Here is a 23,804-nt window from a genome sequence, read left to right on the forward strand (position 1 = left end):
AAAAGGGAAAAAAACCCACAGCAAGGCAAATAAAGTTGTCTTTTCTCAAAGTTCAGTGTTTTGTATTTTGGAAAAATATACAGTGACACAGTAAGGACCATACAGTTTTGTATTTAGTTTTGAAAGATAACTGGAAAAAAAGATACAAAAATCGAATTGTTAATTATATCTAATCTTTCTATTGTCTACTTGTATTCACAACTTTTAGAAAACATTTTGTGGCAAAACTGGTTAAGTTGCACCCTCCTGCCCCACCACCCCCGTTCACAGAACTCCAAGGGGGTTAGGTACCTGCAATGTTATTTGGTACAGTCACTTGTGCTGTAAAACCAACTGCTATAATAACCACTTTCTACCTTCTCAGACTCTCCATTCTGAGAGTTTGAAAATATAATAAATAAATGAATTTTATGAGGGGCTGAAAAGGATTTCAAATGAAGGTGAAAAGCCTGGACTTCCGATATACAGATATATCAAATCCTGTGTCCAGTCTGACTTTAGATGAACAGTATATTTTAAGTCTCAGTTTCTTCTTCTATCAACTAGAGATTTAAAGAAATACCTGCATCCAAGTTACTCTGAAGATTAAGTTGTAGAGTTGTGGGAAGTCTGTGACACATATATCAAATACAAAACAATGTGAGATTTTTCTCTCCATCCCAGGGAACACACTCTCCAGTAGAAGAGAAAGAAGACTTCCTGACCCACTGCCACATCTTCTTGTGGCACCATTACAGGCATATTTACAGGTAAAATCACTCCCTCAGAGTTCTGGTATGCAATGAGTTTCAGAGAGTAGGATACAAAACCTCCCTGGAAAAGCCCCAAGGCATGAGGCAGAGGTGGACCGGATAAAACAGCTACCCTTAAACATGCCCTCAAGATCAGCGAGCATAAAAGATGCTGGTCAGCATTGAGGAGAAAGAAAGAGAAGAAGAATGGGACTATTAATTTTCAAAAACATGCATGGACCTTGAGGATATTTTGCCAAGTGAAATTAAGTCAGAAAGAGAAAGACAAATACCATAAAATGATTTTACTTATATGTGGAATATCACAGACAAACAAAATTAATGAGCAAACCACAAAAAAACAAACATGTAGACATTGAGAACAGAGTAGTGATGGGAGAGGGCAAAAAGGTAAAGGGGGTCAACTACGGTGACAGATGGAAGCTACATTTTTGGTGGTGAGCACATGGTAGGACCTACCGAAGAAGCAATACAATGTGCACGTGAAACTTGTATAATATCATAAACCAATGTTACATTAATAAAAAAATGTTTTTAGCAAAAAAAAAGAAAGGGGTAGTATCTCTTAGTCAAAGTGCAAAGGCTGCTACTCTGGTTCTCAACGTGTTCATGGTGAGAACAGAGGCCAGTAGAGGCAACAACTGCATGTTATGGAAACTCTGTAATTATTTTGAGCTTCACAAGCCATCTGTCATTTGAGCATACTACTTCTGTAGGTAGCAAGTCATTATTTTGACACGTATCTAATTTCCCTATTGGAATGGGAGTTCCTTTAAGGCAGGGACACATTTTTCTTCTTGGAGACTAGCCTAGCACTTTATGTTTGAGGAACTGGAGAGCAAGTGAAAAGGCCCCTCTAACTTCTTCCTTCAAACCTTCACGGATCAGGAACCCTCACCCCAAAGTTCTGCACTCATAATTGCTCCGTGGTCTGAAGAAAGCCTGTCTTCATTGCATGGAGTAGAAATCAGTCCAACAAGTGATTTCTTTTCTAGTGTTTTGCAGGGAAGGGTTAGTGGCTCCAGTAAATGTGGGTCCTGAATTCTCACCTAAATCTGATATTAACAAATCTGGTAGTTTTTAGTATCTTTGCTGTGATATTTCTTCAATCTATAAGAACTCACCTAAAATATTTTAAGATAAGCTGATAAATATTATTCCATCATCCCCATTAATTAAGAGTTTTGATAGGGGCTCGATAATAGAGCAAATCCATTTTGTTTCGTTTTATTTATTGAGAACAAACATGTTCAAATCCTTAATTTTTGTATGTTTTCTTTCTCCTTCAGAGAAACAAAACGTTTCTTTATTTGGGAAACCTTGAAAGTAGTTGAGCTTAAGGAAAAAATACTTAAGGAAAAAAAAGGCTCGTTATGCAGTAATAGTTCGTATTCTGTATTTCTTGTGATACCTAAAGGTGTTTTCCATATTAAAATACAAAGAACTCTAATGTGTTTCTCACAGCACTGGAGGAAACATACTACTGCATAATATCTTATTTTTGATAAGGCGTAAGCACTATACTATTCAAAAGTTAAAAAAAAATAGTCATTGGAAATAATCACAGACAATAAATTAGTGTTTATAAATTGGCAGCTATCTTCTTGTGAGGGCTTGGGTCAGCTTTTCTTTTGCTGAATTCTATGAATTTAGATCACTTCTCTACCTTGCTTGTGTATCCCTGACCCCTCCATTTTGTCTTAGAAAATACATAATATTTTAATTGCAGAATATGATATTCTACTCACTTGAAGTTCTAATTTTTTTTGTTATCCCACCAGCAAGGAACCTACAGAATGTTGGGTACTGAACTTTCCTTTCTCCACCTAATATTCACCATTGATGTTAAGTATGTACAGAGATTTAAACAAACAAGGAATTTTTTTTTTTACATTTAAAGTCATATGTATGAATGCATTTCTTACCTGACTAAGAATACGGCCACTTTTTCTTCCTATTTTCTCCACCAAATCAAAAATTGGAAAATTCCAAGTATTTAGCTGCTCCATAATTGAGTCCAAGTTATCCATGACAAGAGGTTCAGGAGCAAGAATTGGTTTGTCCTGTAATGAAGATAAAAATATTTTAACAGCGTGCAGTTTTTCTACAAAGCAATTTGCTCTTTCTGTGGTAAATTCAGTTCAACAATGGAGGTTACCTGAAATAAATGACTTTAGGGTGAATGAGTGATCTTCAAAAACAAAAAATCAAAATGAACAAAACATCGACCCCCAAGGTAAGGAGAAAAGGTCTTAATGCTGTTTCAGACCATGAATTTTACATTATTAAGTGCCTGCCTATTCCTGGTTCATACACGCTATAGAAAAATTAGATGTTTCTTTCATAAATTAACATAACTGCTTTTTAGTCTTCTGTGGAGTTCTTAAATAAAGATTCAAGTACTTCAGAACACTGAAATTGTATGCAAACTTAGCTCTATATTTTTATGTAAATTTTTCTGAGATGAGGATTCCTGGCTTATATTGAACTCTCAAAAGAAACACGAGTGGGGAGGGGGAGTAAATCATCCCTACTCTGATTGGTCCAATTTATATTCCTGCTTCAGAATCAGCATTAATCCTGTAGAGTTACAATTACTACAATTTTCAGGGATTTTAATTTAATTCACGTGATCCATGGTTTCCAAAAACCACACACCGTATATATGAGAAAACATTTTTATAACTGGTCCCAAATGAAGACATTCTTAAGAGTTTATTTACCAAAAAAATAGAAAATAAAGATAATGAGGATAAGGAGATATATGTTATTTTATCTGACAATCTCTTTGATTTAAAAGTGTAAATGGTAAATCAGGTAAAAGAAAAATGATAAGAGCAGCAATTGATAATCACATGACAGTCAACTAATTTCTACCATTGCTGCCTCCCCCAAACTAGCCAGACTCAAATGTATGCTTTTATCCTCTTTAAGTGGATCTTTTTAAACACACAAAATACGTCATCATTAAAAGATGTTTTAATGGGTAGCAAGTGTCAATGTAAACCTGGTTTAATTTAACAAGGAAAATAAATATTGGCTCACTTTCTAAATCAAGGAGGTACTAGAGAAGAACCAACGGAAGCCCTACGATAACTAATATATTTCATTTTGATTGCTTGATATTTATAAAATATTATTTCACTGATTGAAATAATTCATTTTCCTATGCATAGTTACATTTTTAGATTGGGTTAGGAAATATCTGCAATCAGTTGTGGAGATGAATACTTCTGTTTTTAATCACTAAATAATAGGACCGTTAAGATACCAGTAAGACTTGGATAGAGAAAAATTACGTTGATACATATAGGGAGGGCTATAATACATGTATAACCCAAGTGACACAGATCTTCAAACCTAATGATTCAGGGATCTATTTCTAAGCCAATTCCTGTCATAGAAACCAATTTCTCAAGTAAATGAATGAGTTAAGTGATGGGGGGCTACCAGGAATATCATGGCCTCGGGAGTGTAGGTGCTGCAAGCTGATGTCTTCCTTAGAGGCTCGCTGGGGCACTCAGTCTCATCTTCGTTCTGTACAATATCACTGCTATCACTATTGTTATTGGTTTCATAATCAGAGGTAACTTGAGTGGTGTCATCTGCAATTAAAAGAGAACAGCCTATTATGAAACTTGCGAAGGAAAAAGGGGTCCCATTTAAGCGAATATTCCTAAAATGCACATGGTAGATATAGTGTTTATGGAAATACTGCTTTCATGAGCTTACACACCAGGAATATAGGATTATAGGGTGGGAAAAAGCACACATTTTTTAAACGCAGTAAAATAGATGGAGTTATGATCTGTGATTTATAGGACATTCAATAATTCCTCAATAAGAATGCTCAGATCAGTAGTTCTGACCTTTTAAAAATCCTATGACTTTCAAGTTACACCTTTTTTTTAATTGAAGTATGGTTGATTTACAATGCTGTGTTCGTTTCTGGTGTACAGCAAAGTGATTTGGTTAGACGTGTAGACATATTCTTTTCCAAATTCTTTTCCATTATGGTTTATTACAGGATATTGAATATAGTTCCCTGTGCTATACAGTAGAACCTTGTTGTTTATCCATCTTATATATAGTAGTTTATATCTGCTAATCCCAAACTCCTAATTTATCCCTCCCAGCTTTGGTAACTTATGGTTCCCCCTTTGGTAACCATAAGTTTGTTTTCTATATCTGTGAGTCTGCTTCTGTTTTGTAAATGACTTCATGTGTATCATATAAAATCCTATGACTTTATATTTCTTTTTCCTTTATCCATGCCCCAACACATTAAACCACCTAGTAGCTGACTAGAACCTTACCTCTAGAATGGGCACATGGGTGGGAGAAATTGAGTTGACACCCAAGAACAAAGTGGTCTGTAGAACATACCAGCCATAGCATGTGCTAAAGAGCATGGCAGGTCCTATGTATCCAATCTCAATTCCTAGGGATCTGTGCTTTCTTCCGTCTCTGCCCCTCTCCACGTATCTTCCACTGCAGTCAGCACTAAACTGTGCTAACCAAAGGATCAGTCAGGTAATATCAAGTGTCTGAAGAACATGCTTCTGGGGTAAAGACCTCAGGAAGCTTCTCTTAACTGAATAAAGTGCCTGAATGAAGTTTATGGAGTGCTTGCTATGTGCCAGATACTACGGAAAGCACTTTATTTGTACTAACACATTGAATCCTCTTAACAATCCTATGAGGCAGGCTTTATTGTGTTACTATTATCCTCACTCTGCAGATAGGAAACTGAGGCACAGAAAGGCTAAGTAAATTGCCCAGGAGCATACAGCTGGTAAATTCTGTCACCAGAATTGAACTCATGAAGTCTAACTTGAGTTCCTATACTCCTGATGAAGCCTAGTTTTTTTTTCTCTCCTGTTTATTGCTTTCCATGGCCTGCAAAATCTTTGCCTTTCCCTAAATCACAAAGATATCTGCCTGTGTTTTTTTTCAGAAGCTTTATTGCTGTAGCTTTTACAGTTAGGTCTGTGCTCTATCTCAGAATAATGTTTCATATGGTGTGAAGTAGGGAGTGAGATTCATTTTTTTCCAGCCCTACTAGATTGGAAAATTGGATCTTTGTTGAAAGTTCAATGACTGTATAGGTGTGGGTCTAATGTGGGGCTTTCTACTCTATTCCATTTGATTCTATTTGCCAATCCTTATGCCAGCACTACACTTTCTCCATTACTGTGGTTTAAGTCTTGAAGTCAGGAGACATATATCCTCTAACTTTGTTCTCCTTCTTCAAGATTGCTTTGGATAGTCTAGGTTTGTCATATGTCCTCATGTCGCTGGTGAATAATGGCTTTTGTTATGTAGCCTATTCCAATCAGGAGTATTTTGTAGGACATTTCCAAGGACCCATCTTTCTCCCATCTTTCTCACGCAACAGCTTTCTAGGTTAGAATCAGACACAGTCTGAAAGTGTAACTGACAAGTTTCAATCCCAGAATTTGCAGAAAAATGAAGAAGCACACTCAAAGGCCATAGCTCTGCAGGAGACCAAAGGTGATAAGGAAATACTCCCCTTATTCTATCAGCCTCAATGGAGTGAGAGATGAGGGACATAGAGAAGGGAATATTCTCACTTCAGAGAGCCTACAATATCAGATAACTCTACAATATCAGATAACTCTCAGAACACAGAACTCTCTTTTTGATTTTTCCTTGTCTATGTCCCTGGACCTTTGTCCATTGCCACAGCACACCATTCTCGTGGGCAAATAATCAATATTTATTGAGTATCTGTCAAGAAATGCTGGAGCAGATAATTAAGAAACATTCTTAAGTCACTCTATTATCCTAAAGTCTAAAGTTCATGAAAGCCATTTTTTTCTACCTTGCAAACTTTCAGCAAACTTGGTTTTGTTAGCAAGTCCCTAGGATTGCATCAATAAAAATAAAATAATAATTATTACAGTAATTATGGCAGCAAACACTACTTACAGTGACCCCGATACTATAATAAGTGCTTTATGTGCTTTAGTAATTTAATTCTCACAATAATCCTGTTTGGTAGGTACCGTCTTTATCTCCATTCTACAGATGAAGGAACCGAGACACAGAGATTACAGGTGAGTCAGAAGTTGAATCAAGATATAAACCAGGCTCCAATGACTATTTTTCTGAACCTCTCTGTAATACTGCCTCAAGGAAAAAGTATGTTTTCTTCCCTAAGTTCACAGTGATCTAAGCAGGGTCATTTCTCAGGGTGTGCAATGGAGATCTCCACAGAGTACCCTAAAATAGATGACCCTCCAATGTCCAAGATAAAATAACATTTCTGTAGAGTTCTATACATTATATAAAATGGCCTCTCATTTCAAAAATATATTCATTTGTGTATAGGTGTATAGAAACATTTTGGACAGCTTTGCATCAAAATTTAACCTATGATTAACTCTAGGTAGTAGGATTATGGACGATTTTGATTTCCTTCATTGTCTTTTTAAATTTGTAATCTAAAAAATCAAAAACATAGGTTAACTTTTTGATCAGAAAAAAAAATCAAGTAAAGCAATTTCCACTTTGAGGAACAGAATCCAATAAAGAATTACCGGTTCTGCTGGGTGTCCGAATGGCTGCCCCACTTCTCTCCAGGGGCCCATCAGCAGGAGTCCCTTGGGAATATGGTCTGCCACAGCTGAGAAATAATGGAACAGCTGTAAGTAGGTCCTTTCTTTTCAGAAAATCATAGACACACACCATGTGCACATACGTTTAGATATGTAATGATAATCAAATATTTCTACATTCTACTTATTCATTTGATGGAAAGAAATCATTTTGTTTTATACATGGATGTTGATATGTAGGATGCTTTTTTGTGTGTGTGGGGGGAGGAGAGAGTGCTGTGTCAATACAAAGGATCAAAAACTCTGTTCAACTCTCATGCTCCTCCATGGTCTAGACCATACCTGAGGTGAAACTACTGGCAATTTTTCTTTTTTACATTATTTAGAGAATCCTGGAATAGTCTGCTACCTATTTACAGTAGTGACTTTGGAGGTGCCGATGTGTATTTGATCAAAATATATCTTTCCCAATGGAATCCCTTTGTGTCTGCTTAAAAGCCTCATTATTAGATTTATTTCTATGGGTTATGAGATTTTATGTCCAAAGAGCCCTTTAAGAATAGATTGCATACATGAAAATAGAATAATGGTAGATTAATTTTATTTTTGCCACAAAATAAAAATTATTTTTTTCAGATTGATCAGTTCCCCTGTTAAGGCTCTAAGGAAATGAATAAAGTAGACGTACATTTTGATGAAGAGTGGATGTAAAACTGACCACAAAGGTTGCTAGTTGAGAAAAACAGGCCAAGGGAGTGCCCTGTGGGTCACGGAGAAAAATGAAGGTACTAGAGAAGTGGGCAGGGTTCTTTAACAGAGGAGGCTGGAGGTTGTAGGATACTTTTGCTTTCTCAACAGTTTTGACTGTTTAATAAATTACGAAGTAACCCCACGAATGGCCTGGCAAGTTTCCTCTCTCACTTATCTTATTTAGAGACTTTATGATTAGATTTTAGTTCTGTTTTTCGCCTCTGGGTTCTTTCGTTCTGCCTAATATTAGAAAGGGTCTCAGAGAGTTTTTGTTTATTTGTTATTCAGCTACAGGTTACTCACTGTAAAAGGAAAAGAGAAGAGTCATATATTATAATGTAATATATTTAATATCTCATCACCTTTTCCCCCTGAATTGTGTTTATATGTGTAGTAGAGATAAGCATTTACTGGTTTGAGCATTTTCATCCAAAGCAAATTTATTTTTCAAGCCTTGAATGTAAGCAGAAAGTATCACACACAAAATATTTCTAATTATGAAATCCTATCAGCCTGATTTAGGGACTCAAAAGAAAATGACAGAACCCAAGGAAAAAGCCCAGAGTTGTAAATGATGGGCTTACATGTTCAGATGAAACTTGGTAAAAGTAGAGTTTATCAGTTTGAAGATTTTTCTTTGCAAGATAATACTTAAAAGGAACGTTTAAATGAGTAGTTCAAATAGACTACCTCTTTTGCCAAAAAACCAGCTTGTTGCATAGACATTACAGCGGCCAAGAGACTGGGATTCAACGCCAAATCCTTCAAGTTCAGCGGGGGAAACCACAATAATTAGTCATGTGTTTCTGGAGCTCTCTGTGCCTACATGGGTGGCTGCCTTGGCAATAATAAAACATGGTTTGAATTATAGATTTATAAAAGCCCAAACAAACAAAACGCACACTACTGGATTTATAAACATTACTGAACAAGTAGACAGTGAAATTCCCTTGTTTTTCTCCAAAACCTCTTTTATAAAAACCCCATTACATTCTTTCTGCTAAGAATACCAAAAAAAAAAAAATAGACTGTGGTGAGAAAAGCTAAGTGAGTGGTACATCTTTTCTGAACCTCTCTGTTCTTTTTTTAGGCGATTTATTTCTCACAAGTCTGGAGCTCACAGCGGGAGCGTCTCCCTAGAAACAAAGCGCTGGAAGCAGATGTCCTTGATGCTGGTGACTCCCCTGGGCTTCATCTGGGCTCGGGATGCACACCACACACAAAAAAAGTGTTTCTTGAGGGTGTTCCACCAAACACTAGCTCTGGGGGCAATTATTGGGTGTTAACCTAAAGAAATTGGTTCTGTGGTCAAATAGAGTCAGAAATCACCAGGTGAAACAAAACTCAAGAGGTTTTCCTTTTGCAGGACTTCTCAGAGCTTTAAATAAAGTGAGGTGTGTTGTGAATCACTAAGAGGAAACTATGATAGGCCTGCTTTACCACAGAGCATACTTTTTGGTGGGGAATAAAAGATGGGATTAATATCCTGCAGAAACTATTTTATTAAAAATGCTGTTATACAGAAGGCAGCAGAATAACTTTTGGATGGTGGAATAACTTTTCACTCTGGTCCTGGCCAAACAAACAAACACAAACGATTATCCCTTTGAAACTATTTGTAAAGAGAAAGGAAGGAAAAATAAAGATTATAAAAAGAAATAATCGTTTAACAGAGAATTTCTGAACAAAGGATCAGAGAATGAAATTTGTGAGGCTTAAATCTGAATTCACTGATGAAGCCTGGGTCTGTGACCCAACATTTGATATTAGAAGACTAACATGTAACTAATTTATTCAAACAGTTACCCTCATTAACCTTAGGGGGAAAAATACCATTTTATTCAAGGCACTCTCACGATTATAACTTAGTTTTAAAACACTCAACTCTTTTCTACTTAAAAAAAGATTGTAATGCTTTAAGATCAGTTATTCAAGATAAAGCTATTACTGAAGAACAATAATATGTTAATCAGTAAGAGGAGGTATTTCTTGTTTAGTGACCATGTGGGCGAAATAGTCTTATCACGCTAGGCCCTTTTTTCTTATCCCCTGTAATAGACAACACTCTGTCATTCGGTTTCAATAGGACAGAGCAGCACAAGCAATTGCTTCACTGTATTCAGAGATCAATTTGGGTCCAGCCATAATGTGCCATGTGTTATCTGCATATTCTTAAAGTGTTAAAAAGGGACTTGCAAACTTAAGATAAAAAGAAGCACCTTTAAAATCAATATAAAATCCTCCCTGGAGAACAAGTAAAAAATATCCCAACAAAATATCAAATTATACCAAATGACTTGATACGAGTTTTGAATTATATGTTTTATGCATCCTCCATCAGCAAGCAGACAAAATACACAACTTATTATTTTGTATCCTCTCCAAAGATGAGCTGTTTGGACTATACGGACTCTCAAATTTCTGTTAATGGAAAAGCACTGAAAACTTAAGTTTCTATGCCAGCCTGTTCAACACAAATCACATTATTTGTACTTTCTTGTCAACTACTTTGGGCAACCTACACAAAGGTGCGTGGACTGGTGGTGAGTGTTCCTAAGAGGAAAACCAGTATTAGTTTTATTATTAGTTAAACTCCAGCTAACGATATGAATTCCTTACCTGCTACATATAACAGGTGGAGTCAGGATCTGAGGAGAAAGGTCAGGGGCACTCTGAGTGTAAGTTACGACCCTGTGAGAACTTAGGCCTTGTTTGGCAGTTGCATCGGCAGATTCTGGAAACTGCACTGCAGAAATTTTGCTGACTGGGCTGCTGGCAGGGGTCCCATGGAGAGGTGAGGAAGAGGGTGAGGAAAGAGGTGAAATTTTCACTAGGGAACCTAAGAAAGAAAGAGAGTTATTAAGTCCTAAATAAATGTCTTTGAAAGGCAAAATTGCAACTCTTTTTTTTTTAACATCTTTATTGGAGTATAATTGCTTTACAATGTTGCATTCGTTTCTGCTGTATAACAAAGTGAATCAGCTATACATATACATATATCCCCATATCTCCTCCCTCTTGCGTCTCCCTCCCTCCCACCCCTCTAGGTCATCACAAAGCACCGAGCTGATCTCCCTGTGCTATGCGGCTGCTTCCCACTAGCTATTTATTTTACATTTGGTAGTGTATATATGTCCATGCCACTCTCTCACTTCGCCCCAGCTTACCCTTCCCCCTCCCCATGTCCTCAAGTCCATTCTCTACATCTGCGTCTTTATTCCTGTCCTGCCCCTAGGTTCCTCAGCACCAGTTGTTTTTTGTTTTTTGTTTTTTTTTAGATTCCATATATATGCGTTAGCATACAGTATTTGTTTTTCTCTTTCTCACTTACTTCACTTTGAAAGACAGACTCTAGGTCCATCCACCTCACTACAAATAACTCAATTTTGTTTCTTTTTATGGCTGAGTAATATTCCACTGTATATATGTGCCACATCTTCTTTATCCATTCATCTGTCGATGGACACTAAGGTTGCTTCCATGTCCTGGCTACTATAAACAGAGCTGCAATGAACACTGTGGTACGTGACTCTTTCTGAATTATGGTTTTCTCAGGGTATACGCCCAGTAGTGAGATTGCTGGGTTATATGATAGTTCTATTTTTAGTTTTTTAAGGAACCTCCATACTGTTCTCCATAGTGGCTGTATCAATTTACATTCCTACCAACAGTGCAAGAGGCTTCCCTTTTCTCCACACCCACTCCAGCATTTATTGTTTGTAGATTTTTTGATGATGGCCTTTCTGACTGGTGAGAGGTGATACCTCATTGTAGTTTTGGCTTGCATTTATCTAAAGATTAGTGAAGTTGAGCATCCTTCCATGTGTTTGTTGGCAGTCTGTATCTCTGGAGAAATGTCTGTTTAGGTCTTCTGCCCATTTTTGGATTGGGTTGTTTTTTTGATATTGAGCTGCATGAGCTGCTTGTAAATTTTGGAAATTAATCCTTTGTCAGTTTCTTCCTTTGCAAATATTTTCTCCCATTCTGAGGGTTGTCTTTTTGTCTTGTTTATGGCTTCCCTTGCTGTGCAAAAGCTTTTAAGTTTCAGTAGGTCCCATTTGTTTATTTTTGTTTTTATTTCCATTTCTGTAGGAGGTGGGTCAAAAAGGATCTTGCTATGAATTATGTGACAGAGTGTTCTGCCTATGTTTTCCTCTAAGAATTTTATAGTGTGTGGCCTTACATTTAGGTCTTTAATCCATTTTCAGTTTATTTTTGTGTATGGTGTTAGGGAGTGTTCTAATTTCATTCTTTTCCATGTAGCTCTCCAGTTTTCCCAGCACCACTTATTGAAGAGGCTGTCTTTCTCCACTGTATATGCTTGCCTCCTTTATCAAAGATAAGGTGACCATATGTGCGTGGGTTTATCTCTGGGCTTTCTATCCTGTTCCACTGATCTATACTTCTGTTTTTGTGCCAGTACCATATTGTCTTGATTACTGTAGCTTTTTTTATAGTCTGAAGTCATGAAGCCTGATTCCTCCAGCTCCGTTTTTCTTTCTCAAGATTGCTTTGGCTATTCGGGATCTTTTGTGTTTCCATACAAATTGTGAAATTTTTTGTTCTAGTTCTGTGAAAAATGCCATTGGTAGTTTGATAGGGATTGTATTGAATCTGTAGATTGCTTTGGGTAGTATAGTCATCTTCATAATGTTGATTCTTCCAATCCAAGAACATGGTAAATCTCTCCATCTGTTTGTATCATCTTTAATTTATTTCATCAGTATCTTATAGTTTTCTGCATACAGGTCTTTTGTCTCCTTAGGTAGGTTTATTGCTAGGTATTTTATTCTTTTTGTTGCAATGGTAAATGGGAGTGTTTCCTTAATTTCTCTTTCAGATTTTTCATCATTAGTGTATAGGAATGCAAGAGATTTCTGTGCATTAATTTTGTATCCTGCAACTTTACCAAATTCATTGATTAGCTCTAGTAGTTTTCTGGTAGAGTCACTAGGATTCTCTATGTATAGTATCATGTCATCTGCAAACAGTGACAGCTTTACTTTTTATTTTCTGCTTTTCTGATTTTATTTTCTGATTTCTTTTTCTTCTCTGATTGCTGTGGCCTAAACTTCCAAAACTATGTTGAATAACAGTGGTGAGAGTGGACAACCTTGTCTTGTTCCTGATCTTAGGGGAAATGGTTTCAGATTTTCACCATTGAGAACGATGTTGGCTGTGTGTTTGTCATATATGGCCTTTATTATGTTGAGGAAAGTTCCCTCTATGCCTACTTTCTGGAGGGCTTTTATCATAAAGGGGTGTTGAATTTTGTCAAATGCTTTTTCTGCATCTATTGAGATGATCATATGGTTTTTCTCCTTCAATTTGTTAACATCCTTTATCGCATTGATTGATTTGCGTATATTGAAGAATCCTTGCATTCCTGGGATAAACCCCACTTGATCATAGTGTATGATCCTTTTAATTTCCTGTTGGATTTTGTTTACTAGTGTTCTTCTTGAGGATTTTTGCATCTATGTTCATCAGTGATATTGGCCTGTAGTTTTTTCTTTGTGACATCTTTGTCTGGTTTTGGTATCAGGGTGATGGTGGCCTCATTGAATGAGTTTGGGAGCGTTCCTCCCTCTGCTATATTTTGGAAGAGTTTGAGAAGGATAGGTGTCAGCTCTTCTCTAAATGTTTGATAGAATTCACCTGTGAAGCCATGTGGTTCTGGGCTTTTGTTTGTTGGAAGATTTTTAATCACAGTCTCAATCTCAGTGCTTGTGATTGGTCTGTTTATATCTTCTATTTCTTCCTGGTTTAGTCTTGGAAGGTTGTGCTTTTCTAAGAATTTGTCCATTTCTTCCGGTTTGTACATTTTATTGGCATACAGTTGCTTGTAGTAATGTCTCATGATCATTGGTATTTCTGCAGTGTCAGTTGTTACTTCTCCTTTTTCATTTCTAATTCTGTTGATTTGAGTCTTCTCCCTTTTTTTCTTGATGAGTGTGGCTAATGGTTTATCATTTTTGTTTATCTTCTCAAAGAACCAGCTTTTAGTTTTATTGATCTTTGCTATCATTTCCTTCATTTCTTTTTCACTTATTTCTGATCTGATATTTATGATTTCTTTCCTTCTGTTAACTCTGGGGTTTTTTTGTTCTTCTTTCTCTAATTGCTTTAGGTGTAAGGTTAGGTTGTTTATTTGAGATGTTTCTTGTTTCTTGAGGTAGAAGTGTATTGCTATAAACTTCCCTCTTAGAACTACTTTTGCTGCATCCCATAGGTTTTGGGTTGTCGTGCTTTCATTGTCATTTGTTTCTAGGTATTTTTTGATTTCCCCTTTGATTTTTTCAGGGATCTCTTGGTTATTTAGTAGTGTATTGTTTAGCCTCCATGTGTTTGTATTTTTTACAGATTTTTTCCTGTAATTGATATCTAGTCTCATAGCATTGTGGTTGGAAAAGATACTTGATATGATTTCAATTTTCTTAAATTTACCAAGGCTTGATTTGTGACCCAGGATATGATCTATCCTGGAGAATGTTCCATGAGCACTTGAGAAGAAAGTGTATTCTATTGTTTTTGGATGGAATGTCTTATAAATATCAATTAAGTCTATCTTGTTTAATGTATCATTTAAAGCTTATGTTTCCTTACTTATTTTCATTCTGGATGATTTGTCCATTGGTGAAAGTGGGGTGTTAAAGTCCCCTACTATGATTGTGTTACTGTCGATTTCCCCTTTTATGACTGTTAGTATTTGCCTTATGTATTGAGGTGCTCCTATGCTGGGTACATAAATATTTACAATCGTTACATCTTCTTCTTGGATTGATCCCTTGATCATTATGTAGTGTCGTTGTTTGTCTCTTGTAATAGTCTTTATTTTAAAGTCTATTTTGTCTGATATGAGAATTGCTACTCCAGCTTTCTTTTGATTTCCATTTGCATGGAATATCTCTTTCCATTCCCTCACCTTCAGCCTGTATGTGTCCCTAGGTCTGAAGTGGGTCTCTTGTAGACAGCATATATATGGGTCTTGTTTTTGTATGTATTCAGCCGGTCTGTGTCTTCTGGTTGGAGCATTTAATCCATTTACATTTAAGGTAGTTATCCATATGTATGTTCCTATTCCCATTTTCTTAATTGTTTTGGGTTTATTATTGTAGGTCTTTTTGTTCTCTTGTGTTTTCTGCCTAGAGAAGTTCCTTTAGCATTTGTTGTAAAGCTGGTTTTGTGGTGCTGAATTCTCTTAGCTTTTGCTTGTCTGTAAAGGTTTTAATTTCTCCATCAAATCTGAATGAGATCCTTGCTGTGTAGAGTAATCTTGGTTATAGGTTTTTCCCTTTCATCAGTTTAAATATGTCCTGTCACTCCCTTCTGGTTTGCAGAGTTTCTGCTGAAAGATCAGCTGTTAACCTTATGGAGATTTCCTTGTATGTTATTTGTTGTTTTTCCCTTGCTGCTTTTAATATTTTTTCTTTGTATTTAATTTTTGATAGTTTGATTAATATGTGTGTTTGCATGTTTCTCCTTGGATTTATCCTGTATGGGACTCTGCACTTCCTGGACTTGATTATTTCCTTTCCCATATTAGGGAAGTTTTCAACTATAATCTTTTCAGATATTTTATCAGTCCCTTTCTTTTTCTCTTTTTCCTTTGGGACACCTATAATTCGAATGTTGGTGTATTTATTGTTGTCCCAGAGGTCTCTGAGACTGTCCTCAATTCTTTTCATTCTTTTTCTTTATTCTGCTCTGCAGTAGTTATTTCCACTATTTTATCTTCCAGGTCACTTATCTGTTATTCTGCCTCAGTTACTCTGCTGTTGATTCCTTCTAGAGGATTTTTAATTTCATTTATTGTGTTGTTCACCATTGTTTGCTCTTTAGTTCTTCTAGGTCCTTGTTAAACGTTTCTTGTATTTTCTCCATTCTATTTCCACGATTTTGGATCATCTTTACTGTCATTATTCTGAATCCTTTTTCAGGTAGACTGCCTATTTCCTCTTCATTTGTTAGGTCTGGTGGGTTTTTACTTTGCTCCTCCATCTGCTGTGTGTTTTGCTGTCTTTTCATTTTGCTTAACTTACTGTGTTTGGGGTCTCCTTTTAGCAGGCTGCAGGTTCGTAGTTCCCATTGTTTTTGGTGTCTGCCCCCAGTGGCTAAGGTTGGTTCAGTGGGTTGTATGGGCTTCCTAGTGGAGCGGACTGGTGCCTGTGTTCTGTTGGATGAGGCTGGATCTTGTCTTTCTGGTGTGCCAGACCACATCTGGTGGTGTGTTTTGGGGTGTCTGTGACCTGATTATGATTTTAGACAGCCTCTCTGCTAATGAGTGGGGCTGTATTCCTGTCTTGCTAGCTGTTTGGCATAGGGTGTCCAGCACTGTAGCTTGCTGGTCGTTAAGTGGAGATCTCTGGGAGAGCTTTCGCTGTTTGTTATTACGTGGAGCCGGGAGGTCTCTGGTGGACCAATGTCCTGAACTCGGCTCTCCCACCTCAGAGGCACAGGTGGAGCACCAAGACCCTTTCAGCCACACGTCTCAGAAGAAAAGGTAGAAAAAAAGAAAGAACAAAATAAAATAAATTTATTTTTAAAAATTTAAAAAATTATTAAAAAGAAAAAAAAGAAAAAAAAAAAGAAAGAAAGAAAGAAGAGAGCAACCAAACCAAAAAAGAAATCCACTAATGATAACAAGTGCTAAAAACTATACTAAAAAAAAAAAAGAAAAGAAAAAACAAAAAAAAGAACGGACAGACAGAACCCTAGGACAAATGGTAAAAGCAAAGGTATACAGACAAAGTCACACCAAGAAGCATACACATACACACTCATAAAAAGAGAAGATGTAAATATAAATGTATATATATATATATAAAATAAAAAACTGGAGAGAGCAACCAAATCAATAAACAAATCTACCATTGATAATAAGCTCTAAATACTAAACTAAGATAAACATAAAACCAGAAACAAGTTAGATGCAGAAAGCAAACCCCAAGTCTACAGTTGCTCCACTGCCTCAATTTTGGGTTGATTCGTTGTCTATTCAGGTATTCCACAGATGCAGCATTCCTCAAGTTGCTAGTGGGGATTTAATCCACTGCTCCTGAGGCTGCTGGGAGAGATTTTCCTTTCTCTTCTTTGTTTGCACAGCTCCTGGGGTTCAGCTTTGGATTTGGCCCCGCCTCTGTGTGTAGGTCACCTGAGGGCGTCTGTTCTTCACTCAGACAGGATGGGGTTAAAGAAGCAGCTGATTCGGGGGCTCTGGCTCACTCAGGCCGGGGGGGGGGGGTGGGAGGGCTACGGAATGCAGGGCAAGCCTGTGGCAGCAGACACCAACATGACATTGCAACAGCCTGAGGTGTGCCCAAAATTGCAACTCTTAAGCTTCGCCTTGGACTCCTTTTAACTCAGTAAGGACCAGGAGAGTACTCAGGCCACTGGGCCAAACTCCTGTGTGTGCCACCATCTGCAGACAGGATGCACAGTGGGGGCATCTCCACAGCATGAAATACGAGGAATGAATCATCATGAAAAATCAGTGGCAATGTTGGCAAGTTCAGTTAAAGCCTTGGTGTCCTGGAGTAACTTCAAGACAGAAGGATATTATTATTATTATTATTATTTTAATTTTTAGGGCTTCCCTGGTGATGCAGTGGTTAAGAATCTGCCTGCCAATGCAGGGGACATGGGTTTGATCCCTGGCCCAGGAAGATCTCACATGCCGTGGAACAACTAAGTCCGTGCACCACAACTACTGAGCCTGAGCTCTAGAGCCCGAGAACCACAACTACTGAGCCCACATGCCTAGAGCCCATGCTCCACAACAAAAGAAGCCACGACAGTGAGAAGCCCGTGCACCACAACGAAGAGTAGCCCCCACTCGCCGCAACTAGAGAAGCCCACGTGCATCAACGAAGACCCAACATAGCCAAAAATAAAAACAAATAAATATTTATTGGCATATAGTTGATTTACAATGCTGTGTTAATTTCAGGTGTACAGTAAAGTGAATCAGTTATATATATACATATATCCACTCTTTTTCTTTTTTTAGATTCTTTTCCCATATAGGCCATTACAGAGTATTGCGTTCCCTGTGCTAAACAGCAGGTTATTATTAATCTACTTTATGTATAGTAGTGTGTATATATCAGTCCTAATCTACCAATTTATCCCTCCCCCACTCACCCCTGGTAACCATAAGTTTGTTTTCTACACCTGTGACTCTACTTCTGTTTTGTAAATAAGTTCATTTGTACCCTTTTATTTAAGATTCCACATATAAGTGATATGATATGATATTTGTCTTCTGCAGAAGGATATTATTTTCTCCTCCCATTTTTGTTTCTTCTTGGCATTCTGACCTGATGATATCAATAGTTAACAATTTCTCATGTGTTTGCCCTCTCTTGGGTTGTGAGGTTTTTAGCAGCAATAGGATCTGCCACTGTTTTCAACATTAATGTATCTGGAGCAGAGTTTTTTAGCAGGCATTGGTTACTTAAAATATGTCAAGGAAGAAGATACATTTTTGAGAGGGAACTGGCTTTAATAACCATCCACGTTTTCAGTGAAACTACTTTTTGTGCGTCAAACAGTACTTTGATCAGCATCGTTTCTGAAGGAAACATTTAAAAATGGAATATGATCCATTTCAGATCAAACAAGAGGCCTCAAGCTCAAATTATAAGTGTGGATATTTTTGCCAAAATGTGTTTACTCTTGATTGTGAAAATTTTACAAAACGCTGGCTTTGATTTCCAAGTGCTGAGGTTTGAGGACGGGATGCTGTCTTTTGAAGTTACTCTCTCCAAACACAGAGAAGGCAGCCTGCACTAAAACTGAAGAAAAGAGAGAAAACACTTCTGAACAACTACCTGCTTACTAATTTTCATGATTGCCTGGCTGAACAATCTACTGTAAAGCAAATGAAATGAAATCATTAAAAGTCATTTTCCTGTTGCTCACCACTCCAGGGAAATGTACAGCCAGAAACATTCACATCATTGAATAATATGTGTGATGACCTGGCAGCTGGCCTACTTTGCTTCCAGTGCCCAGTTCTCTCAAAAGTTTTATTTGGGGGGCTTCCCTGGTGGCGCAGTGGTTGCGAATCTGCCTGCCAATGCAGGGGACACGGGTTCGAGCCCTGGTCTGGGAAGATCCCACATGCCGTGGAGCAACTAGGCCCGTGAGCCACAATTACTGAGCCTGCACGTCTGGAGCCTGTGCTCCGCAACAAGAGAGGCCACAATAATGAGAGGCCCGCGCACCGCGATGAAGAGTGGCCCCCACTTGCCGTAACTAGAGAAAAGCCCTCGCACAGAAACGAAGACCCAACACAGCCATAAATTTAAAAAAAATAGAGAAATAAATAAAAATTAAAAAAAAAAAGTTTTATTTGTCACACCCAGAGGTTTTCTGGTCCACTGATGGACAAGGCTTGTTGATGGACTTTTGTAATGTTTAAGTTTCTTGTTGGCACTGTTATTTCTTGTTTTGTTTACTTTAAAAGATGAGAAATTGTACTCTTCCTTTGATTAAATGTGGAGGCCAACTACCCTTCCTAGTCCTTTTCTCAGTATTTCTATTGATTTCTGATCAACAGATCAATCCCCTGCCTTATACTTAACAAATGAAACCACTTAGACTCAGGAAGATTAACATTCCCAGGGTCACAGTGAGAGTAAATAGGAGCATATGGAGTGAGCCCAGCTATTCTTGGTAAACTGTGCTTTATGAGCCCATTATTCTATCAGAAACTGCCCAAGGAGGGAGAAAAATTCATTACCTATAAGGCTGCCTTTGTTTTGCTCTTTACAATGACATGCCTTATGGTTTTTGTTTTTATTTCTTTTTCTATTGAAAAGATTTAGCTATTTTACCGAAGACACTGATGAACCTTCTCATTACATAATTTCCTGAGCCAAAAGAATATTAAGTTGATTGGATTTTTAACTCAGAGTTTCCCACCCAACCTATAATTGTGTGCAGCAAGTACACAAGTTACAGGTGTGCTGTGAAGTACTAATGGTTGTAAATTTTTTAAAAAAGAAAGATCTTATTTGGATGCTCCAGAATAAATTTAATTTTTAATATTATCTCTAACATTCTATAATTATTTTCTTATTATAATTTTATAAAATAAATACAATTTTTCACCAAGCTCTAAATCCCTTCCCATTTCTCCACTGCTATATAACATTATCATATTCACACATATTATTCCACATATATATGTGCTCTCATGTAAGAAAGGATAGAAAGGGCTAGTTTATTTTTTTTTTTTAATTATTTATTTATATATGTATCTATGTCTGCGCCGAGTGGCATGTGGGATCTTAGTTCCGCGACCAGGGATTGACCCTGTGCCCTGTGCAGTAGAAGCACAGAATCCTAACCATTGGACCACCAGGGAATTCCCAGGGCTAGTTTAATTTAGACTATTTATTAAATTAAGGCCGACTGAGTCTCCAGATAATCTTAGACAAGCAGCTTAACCATTAAGGAGCTGGATGCTGGTACAATGTGGTTTAAAGGACATCAAGGTATTTGCACAGAGTATCTCAATGATTTGTTCATTTAACAAATACTGATTGTGTGCCCGATTCCAGGGAGTAAAGGATGCGGTAGTGAATGAAATAAAATCCCCTGCTCTTATGGAGCTTTCAGGGGAGACAGAAACTAGAAAAAGAAGAAAAGGAGAAGGAGGAAGAAAAAGGAAAAGAGAGGAGGAGACAGAAAAAGTTGGGGAGTTCTAAGCAATATAAAGAAAAAATAACGCAGAGGGTAGAGGACAGAGAAGGACAGAATGCACTAAGGGTAAAATCTGAACGCTTGATGAAATAAGGAAGACATTTAGACAAGTAACGGGGAAAGCATGTTCCAGAAAGAGGGACCTACCTGGGGGGTGTCAGAGGATCAGTCAGGAGGTCAATGTGACTGCAGCTTAGCAACGAGGAAGTAGAGGGGCAGGGAACATGGTCAGAGAGGTTGCTGGCAAGGCTGCGTGGGGCGCCCAGGTCAAGGCTAGGTTTTCATTGCTGCGTCTGAGACTCCTGACAGGCATTGCTTTAGGCAATTCCTTAATTATTCTGATAACTAATTGTGAGTTTGGGGATAGTTTTCTACCACTTTTTAAGAGTAGCTGAAAGCCCGTGGGAACACCATCCATTTCTGTCTTGACACAATATATTTTCTGAAGGTAATTTATGAGAGGAGTGATTTTCTTCATTGCTAATTTTTAATAGCTGCCAGCTGATCCTCTCAGAGATGTGCAATTCACTCTTAAAACACAAATTTAAAAATCCACTGATGATTAGAGTTCTTGGAACTCATGGATTAACTAAACTTAAACAAATAAGCAGAACTTCAGACTCCAGACTTACTGCCTGGGATGAAATTTAAAATAAACCTTGTAACAGAGGAAAAGCACTTTGCTTTTGCAGTGCTGTTAGGCTACATATTTTGAACACTCCTAACAAGCAGGGGTCTTGGCAACACCATGAAGAGCGGGGGTATTTTTATTCTGTAGGTGAGAAGATAAAGGTATAAACATATAAATTTCTTTTTTCTCAAGCCAAACTATTTCTCACAGTGTGCCTTATCATGGTTTACTTAAAGTTTTAAAAAACAGAAAGGGTTAGGAATGCCATAGGAAATGGCCATATATTTACATATATTAGTCTTCAAATAGATGGAGAGGTATAAGTGCAGATAATAACGAAATACTCTTTCTAGAAAGGAGAGACTGCAAATAAAATTATTTCACAGGAACAGCATATTCTGGTAAGTCTTCAAAAACAATTATTCTCTAAGATTTTTTAAAGTGTAATCATGTCTAAAGTTAGAGAGATGAAGTTTATGACCTTTGAAGTTTCACCCAACCTTCTGTTACACACACACATCTATACATTCATACACACACACACGCACACACACACACACACACACACGTGAAGGACCTCTGATGAATACTCATGCTCTCAAACATATTTATCTTCATTTTCTATTTGAATAATTTTAAGAGACTCCAGGAAAAAGACAGCACATGAAATACAAACTTTTGGATGGTTCAGACCACCCTAATGTGAAATACTTAAAATTAAAACATTTAAAAATTAAAAATATGACTTTAAAAAGTTCTAAAGTACCAACGCCTTTGAGTAATTGTGTCTTTAATTCCTTGCTCCTGAGAACAGGAGAAAATGTGTATCAAGACACAAGGAACGTTGAGCAATCAAAAGGAGATGATAAATAATACTGGAGGGAAATGATTTAAGTGAATCCATCTGTCTGTGTTGTAAAACTCAGTTTTAGTTGAACGAAAAAGGGACTAGTATGTCTGATAAATACATGCCTCTTTTCCACGCCCACAGGAAAATAGACAGCCCTAATATTTTTCCAAAACAAAAAAGTATCTAAAGTATAGAGATTCAAAAAAAAAAAAAATCACAATGCCATAATTAAAGTTCTCTCTCACTTCAAATTTTCCATAGCCAAAACTCAGTCTAACTTGTAGGTGTAGAGATATCTGTAATAGTTGTAATAGGATGATAAGAATCATAAAAATTATAGGAATCTGGAAAGGGACTACTCGCTGCAGATGTGATAAGCATGAAATTAGGGAGATTATAAAAGCAGAATGACAGAAAGGCATCTCGACATACTCAGTGACTCATAATAGAAAAGCAAGATTGAAAATGCAAATTATATTTAAATCTCCCATTTTTAGGCTTTAATCAAAGGACTCCTATGTGATTTCATCCATTTATTTTATATTAGTAACTGCATAATAATTGGTTGCGTTTCAACTGTTTAAATGAATGCTGACTGATGGAGCCAGAGGACACACTGTTTACTTGATTTGTGCAAAGAACAGATTTCATTAGTCCCGTCTGGAAACAGTTCATTTATCTTCCAGCGGTTCTGTTCTTTCAGTTTATGCTTGCATCCCCCTACCTCTTTTGCCTCCTGCTTCTTATTTTCCTCCTTAGATTCTCTGCACACTTTATTTAATTCCATTTCCTTAGATTCTGCCACATAAAGGGGCTTTTCTCAGCCCCTTCCCACAGTTTTCTTGAAAACTGGGTGGGAACCACTGTCACTTACATCACACCTACTTAGGGAATCAACCCCAACTTGCCATCTATGCAGGGAAACGAGTTTCCAAACAGAAAGGCCCATCTGATCAGGGAGAAGTATGATTGAATTTCAGCTCTCTGATTCTTGCTGGATATTTTTCTCCCTTTTGGCAGGCTTTCAGGGCTTTGTTGAGTTGAATTCAGCACGCATAGGATATAGGTTATTTTATAAACATTTAGCTCTGCCGCGACAGCAGTCTAAAGATGGCACAATGCAAAATCCCTTCCAAGGTAATCAATGATGGAGATTTTTTTATGTACTTTAAGGCTCTTGCCATTCCCGAGGCTCTTATCTCTACCATCTGCCTTGGTGGTATCTTCCGTGGACATTCTTTTCCTTTCACACTTTGTCCTTCTTGAGTGCAGGCATATGAAGTCGGGGGCAGGACACAGAATATGAAGCTGTTCCTCACATCTGTCCCATCATTTTCTCTGTTATTTCCAGTGACTATGCTAACCATAAATTTCTATCTTCTTGACTTTACCATGTTGGTTATTTTAAGAATTTTAATTTTATTACCTACATGAAGAAACTAAGAGACAGAAAACCAAATCCTTTCATTATCTTGTCCTCAGACAAGGAAAAGACCAAAAAATCCTAATTTTAAATTATCTTAATTTGT

At 37.3% G+C, this 23,804-nt stretch overlaps 1 protein-coding gene across 1 annotated transcript in view; it reads right to left on the reverse strand.

The window, feature by feature from the left end:
• PDE3A (phosphodiesterase 3A) overlaps positions 1–23,804 on the reverse strand; it is a 300,529-nt gene that overhangs the window by 23,409 nt on the left and 253,316 nt on the right. The window contains exons 6-9 of the mRNA XM_007198637.2: positions 10,703–10,922; positions 7,316–7,401; positions 4,203–4,357; positions 2,678–2,815 (exon numbers count right to left, since the gene is read on the reverse strand). Coding sequence (XP_007198699.2) covers positions 2,678–2,815; positions 4,203–4,357; positions 7,316–7,401; positions 10,703–10,922 — 599 coding nt within the window. The remainder of the gene's footprint in view (positions 1–2,677; positions 2,816–4,202; positions 4,358–7,315; positions 7,402–10,702; positions 10,923–23,804) is intronic.

Source organism: Balaenoptera acutorostrata, chromosome 11 (genome assembly GCF_949987535.1).
Source record: "Balaenoptera acutorostrata chromosome 11, mBalAcu1.1, whole genome shotgun sequence".
Lineage (NCBI taxonomy): Eukaryota > Metazoa > Chordata > Mammalia > Artiodactyla > Balaenopteridae > Balaenoptera > Balaenoptera acutorostrata.